Consider the following 6,357-nt stretch of genomic DNA (forward strand, 5'->3'; position numbering starts at 1 on the left):
TCTGTTCTGTTCAATTCTTCAACTGAATGACCTTGAACTATGAATGGACTGTTCCAAATTTAAAGCAGGGTAAGTCCATTATAAGCACAACTATTTGCTGTTCATTTCTACAATTCTGATATTGTATTACCTTTAACTTTAAATGGACTGTTCCCAATTTAAAGTAGGGTAAGTCCATTATAAGCCTTAAGCACAGTATAGGTTTAGAAGAAAGAATTTCATAGTATTTTCAATATTTTATTTTTTTTCTACATAGACAAGCACATAATATTATTTCAGAGTCAGACTTGTTAGTTTGAAATTATACATGTATATACATGTATGTGTAGAATCTAGATTATCTATAGAATTTAGTCATGCTTTATATTTCCAAATAAATGTATACATAATCATGTACTTGTTTGTTCTTCTTGATTCTAGTGTTTGGAGAAAGTGGATAAATAAATCTCCGCCTATTTCAATAATTTCATGCTCATTATTTTGCCTGAATGCTAACACATGTTTAACACAGGTTTTCAAATGGAGTTGGTTTTTTTGGGGGCTTTATGTCGCACCAACACAGTACAAAGTAATGTCATGGCAACTTCCAGCTTTTACTGATGGAGAAAGACCTTAGGTTGCTTTCCATTCATAATTTCAAACACAAACAGGCTCCTGAGTAGAACCATTGATTGATGATCTGTAAGCAAGCTGGATAGCTTTCTCACATGAAGGAATCCAAAGAATCCTTGTGTGAATCAAACCCACAGTGGTAAGGGGCAAGTGGTTTGAAGCCAACAACAATAACCACTTGGCCACAGATCCCACCAAATAGAGGTAAAACATTAGTTAAAGTAGTACAGTATACCTTTTTAAGGTTTACACAAAGTTCTAGTGTAAATATGAGCAGGGTATTGTCCATGGTGGAAATACAAAGGAGGGAAATTGTTTGTTTTAATAAGTGCCCCTCGAAGGATTTTTCCACAAAATGTTGAAGTTCAATTTATCAAAATTAGATTTAATCTTCATCGCTATTTACATCACACCCAGCAGAAAATATCTTTGATAAAAATGCTTTCTTTTTTCCTGGGTCTTTCACAGCTGCGCCATCCCTTGCTAGTCTTTGTTTTTTAGCTCCATCTAAAATAAATTTGTTTTTAGATTTTCGTTTATTTATCTCATCTTCTGTTTCTTTTAACCTTATCACATTTACTCTTTCATTATCATCCTTTTCTTCATTTAATGTCTCATTGTCTCCATTTTCACCATCTTCTTTGGCTTCCTTTAGTCTCTTTTGCTTCTTTTCTATTTTTTTCAGTCTTTGATTCCTTTCTGCATTTTGAATATGAAAGTTTGCTTCGCGTTTAGCTTGTGATATTTCTGCTCGCATTCTCTGAGAATGAACAGCCTTTTCATATGCAAGTCTCTCGTTTAAATGAGTCCATTTAAACCTATGAAGATATTTCATGTTCCATAACTCTTCCCTCCATTTGTTTTTCTTCTTGCCTGTAAAAAATTGAATAAACATATATTTATTAAACATTTATATATATATATTTAATCTGTTATTCATAACTGATCTGGTATCTTTGTTTAAACTTCACTAAATATTGATAGGATAAGTAAAAAGAAAATTTGATGTCAACACCAGGGATGTTTATGTTATTTTAATATCTACCGGTTTGGACCTTCCGTGAGGTCTTCGTCAGGATTCATTCACTAAATGTTGAAAAGAGCAGAGAACAGAATTAAATATAAGGATTTTTATTTTTATACATGTAGTTCAGCATGTATAACAACAATAACATCTGCTGTCAACAATATGACAAACAAACAAAAACAAGAGGGTCATGATGGCCCTGAAATCGCTCACCTGTATATAGGCCCCCAGGGCGGGGCCAATTTTAACACAGGGGCTTTTATTTGAACAAGCTTGGTAGACACCCATTTAAGGATGTTCCATGATAAATATCTAAGCTCTAGCTGTAAGAAGATTTTTTTAAAGTTTTTACTATACACATATAGGGAAAAACAATGATCCCCCTCCCCTCTGGGTGGGCCCAATTTTGTCTCCAGGGCTTTTATTTGAACAAACTTGGTAGTCACTCACTAGAAGATAGTTCATGCTTAATATCTAAACTCTAGCTCTTTGGGGTTTTTAAAAGAAGATTTTTTTTAAAGTTTTTACTATATACATATAAAGAAAATCAATGATCCCTGGGGCAGGGCCATTTTTAACCCCAGGGCCCTTATTTGAACAAAAATGGTAGACACCCATTAGAAGATGTTTCATGCTAAATATCTTAGCTCTGGCTCTTAGGATTTTTTTAAAATAAGATTTTTTAAGTTTTTACTATAAAAATTATGCATTTAGGGAAAATCAATGGCCCCCTGGGGCTGGCCAATTTTGACCCCAGGGCTTTTATTTGAACAAACTTGGTAGACACTCACTAGAAGATGTTTCATGCCAAATATCTAAGCTCTAGCTATTTGGGTTTTTAAAAGAAGATATTTTAAAGTTTTTTCTTTTGGTTGCCATGGCAACCAGAGTTCTGCATGGAATTAAATTCTTTGAACAATCTTTTTAAAGGTGACCACCAAAGGAACATTCCTGTGAAGTTTAGATGAAATTGGCCTAGTGGTTTATGAGGAGATATCATTTAAAGTAAAAGTTTACGGACGCTGGACGAAAAGCGATTACAAAAGCTCACCCTGTCACTTTGTGACAGATGAGCTAAACAAGAGCTGTCGGTAGGACAGCAACGCTCGACTATTCTTAGTGCTTGATAGTAAAAAATATGCTTGATACAGTTACCTCCTCCTGTTTACAGGTTGGGGTCATGATGGTGAACAAGTGTGCAAAGTTTCAAAGCCAATGTCAATGACTTTGAAAATATTTGAACTATTACAAAAACTTTAACGTAAATTCTAAGTCGAAAAAGGGGGCATAATTCTGTCAAAATGCTTGATAGAGTTACCTCCTACTGTTTACAGATTGGGGTCATGATGTTGAACAAGTGTGCAAAGTTTCAAAGCCATATGTCAATGGACTTTGAAAATATTTGAACTATTACAAAAACTTTAACGTAAATTCTAAGTCGAAAAAGGGGCATAATTCTGTCGAAAATGCTTGATAGAGTTACTCCTCCTGTCTACAGGTTGGGGTCATGATGGTGAACAAGTGTGCAAAGTTTCAAAGCCATATGTCAATTGACTTTGAAAATATTTGAACTATTACAAAAACTTTAACGTAAATTCTAAGTCGAAAAAGGGGCATAATTCTGTCAAAATGCTTGATAGAGTTACCTCCTCCTGTCTACAGGTTGGGGTCATGATGGTGAACGAGTGTGCAAAGTTTCAAAGCCATATGTCAATGGACTTTGAAAATATTTGAACTATTACAAAAACTTTAACGTAAATTCTTAGTCGAAAAAGGGGCATAATTCTGTCAAAATGCTTGATAGAGTTACCTCCTCCTGTCTACAGGTTGGGGTCATGATGGTGAACAAGTGTGCAAAGTTTCAAAGCCATATGTCAATGGACTTTGAAAATATTTGAACTATTACAAAAACTTTAACATAAGTGGTTACGCCGACGCGGACGCCGACGCTTGGGTGACTGCAATAGCTCTACTTATTCTTATCGAATAGTCGAGCTAAAAACAAACAAACAAAAAAACACTGTCACACTTCCTAATGAATATATAACCTTTTAACTTCAATTTTACATTTCAACACTGCAACAACTACAAAAACAAACTTATAGGCTTACAGCAAACAAATTTTAAGTTCACTAAGTCTGAATGTTTTCCAGAAATTTAGGAAATACTCTATATGTGCCAGTATAAGTACTGACATATAGGTAGTGACGACTTTCCTGCTCAACAAAGTGCTCTATTGGAAATGATAACAAATAATTACCTACAATGTACATTTAAAGATAATATTTTTTATCTTTGCACCTAACTAGTCAACCAAGTATTCATACTTTGTAGTACATGTTATACATGCAACCAAGCATTCATACTTTGTACTAATCTGACAAGGCTACCAAAATGATTTTACTTCCATTGAATTTTAAGCAAAATAACACTAAAAATCATTATCTAAAGTGTACACTGTATAATTTTCATAGTTTAAATACAATGTATAAATGTCTTTTTTTTTAGTTCTATTTAGGAAATCAATGGATTTAACAAGAATACTTTAAATCACCGTGAAACATTTAAATCACTACACTGACCTCCAATCTGGGTATTGTTCAAGCTTGCAGCAACCTTCTTTGCTACCCGCTTATCACGAAATTCCAGCCATCCTTCTGAAAATATTCGTCCCCTCTTCCCTCTTGCTTTAGCCTTTACTGAAAAAAAATATATAAAAGGGCCATATGAAAGTATAAGGATATTGTGTAAAATTTATGTGTTGCTATCAACAACATATTAACAAATACATTTTAAGGTTTAACAGTAAATAAGAATACGCAGAAAAGCCTGCTTGACGGTCTGAATAACCATAATCTATTCAGCTCTTTCATTGACTTATTTTCATAAACATTATGTTCAAAAGTAATGAACTGCTCATTTATACAGGATTTGACATTTATAAATGCAAGATCCACCTAGTCTCAACGGTAGCAAGACACCTCACCCCCCAGACACTTCACCCCTCAAATTTTGAAGACACTTCACCCCTTAAGACACTTCACCCCCCAAAATCAGTAAGACACTTCACCCCTCATCCAATTTTGTTCTATAAAGTAAATAAAACAAGTTGGTCTACAACAAAATGCTTATATATGTTTATATTTATTATTTTTAGTATTATTTGATTAAAAATTTTGCATATTACCTTTATTTTTACTAAGTTTAAAGCTGATTTAGGTTAATTCAATGGTTGTATTGCCAAATGATATATCACAGCACTTTCATCCATTAAGTGTTAATTGCATGTCACCTTGTTTATTCCACATGTTGATTAGTTGTTTATTCAACGGTTATCTCACAATTGATTAGATAATTGAATTAAAATGGTATAATTGTATGAAAATTAAATTTATTCTTAATAAATAAATTAAATAGATAAATAAATAAATAAAATGAATATAAATGAATATGAATGAATGAATCAGTTGCTTTATAAAATATAGTAAATATAAATTATTTATCATCATTATCAGACACAATTATCCTGCATTTAATACAAAGATCATTCATAATGTCATTTATTAAACAAATAAATAGCACCAGTTATGTAAATTAAGCACAAGGTTAAAGCACAAACCATCACCAAATGAACGTAACTCAATTATTATTATATGGTAAGGATCAAACTGAAATCAAACTTAATTCAGTACCAAAACTTCAAGAATTAAATCAACTCAAAATTTATTAGACAATGGCTTAAAACAATAAACATATACTCAATCACTATTGAATGTATTTAACATAATCTACATAAATAATTGTTTAACACAAAATTAAAAAAAAATGAGGGGTGAAGTGTCTCAATCAAATTTCTTAAAATGAGGGGTGAACTGTCTGAGGGGTGAAGTGTCTGCAAAAAAGGGCCTAGGGTGAAGTGTCTGGGGGGTGAAGTGTCTGTAAGCCGTCTCAACCATGGTCAACAACTCTGTCCTGTCCTTATTTACGGTCTGTCTAAGTACAGTCCCCCCATCCCTAAGTCCCAATTAAAAGTCAGAATCTTTTTGCTGATAGCTTTTTAACTGTGGTCTGTATGAACAAAACAGTTGCCATTATTTTTCACGTACCCCACCCACCAAATTCACCGTAAAAATATTATACAAACCATCTGGTTGGAGAAACACCCGCCCTAATTCTCCAAAGTTTTCAAAGTAACGTCTTATAATGCTGACATTCATCAATGTTGGGATTCTGCTTAAGTAAATTATTCCACTTTCAACAGTTTTTTTCTTCTTTTTTGTTTTCAAATCAGGTATTTCAGACACGTTGTCTTCCATGTTGGATATTCGGATGTCACATTTACGATAAAATCCGAAGTCGTTCGAAAAGAGGCTGCATTCGTACTTTCTACTTCTCAGAGGAAGCAAAAACAATCTTTATTCGATTTTATTGTCTTTATTTTATAATATAAATTAAGAATTTGTGTATTATTATATTGATCTAGCTTTAAAACTTTTGCTACCCACTACTGTTAACTAGCTTTTCGTACGAGGAAGGGACGTTTGTAAGTTTTGTTCAGGTGTTTTTTTTTCTTTCTGAAAAATCTATTTTCATTTTCAACAGTTCAATATATATCTGATTATTTTATTGTCTCTTGTACAACTGTTTACTTTTTGCAACAGTCTTTGACTAAATGACTTATCATTGATTATGATAAGTCAGTCTATCATGATTTTTAT

At 32.9% G+C, this 6,357-nt stretch overlaps 1 protein-coding gene across 1 annotated transcript; it reads right to left on the minus strand.

The window, feature by feature from the left end:
* Window positions 1-267: 267 nt before the first annotated feature.
* Window positions 268-6,054, minus strand: LOC132735790 (activator of basal transcription 1-like; the record flags this gene model as incomplete). Its single annotated transcript, XM_060722784.1, has 3 exons — window positions 268-1,485; window positions 4,222-4,338; window positions 5,784-6,054. Coding segments are annotated over 3 exons (876 nt in total), but the record flags the coding sequence as incomplete, so codon positions are not given.
* Window positions 6,055-6,357: the final 303 nt, after the last annotated feature.

The sequence above is a fragment of the Ruditapes philippinarum genome, unplaced genomic scaffold (genome assembly GCF_026571515.1).
Source record: "Ruditapes philippinarum isolate M1 unplaced genomic scaffold, ASM2657151v2 ctg5577_1_1_1_1, whole genome shotgun sequence".
NCBI classification, from domain to species: domain Eukaryota; kingdom Metazoa; phylum Mollusca; class Bivalvia; order Venerida; family Veneridae; genus Ruditapes; species Ruditapes philippinarum.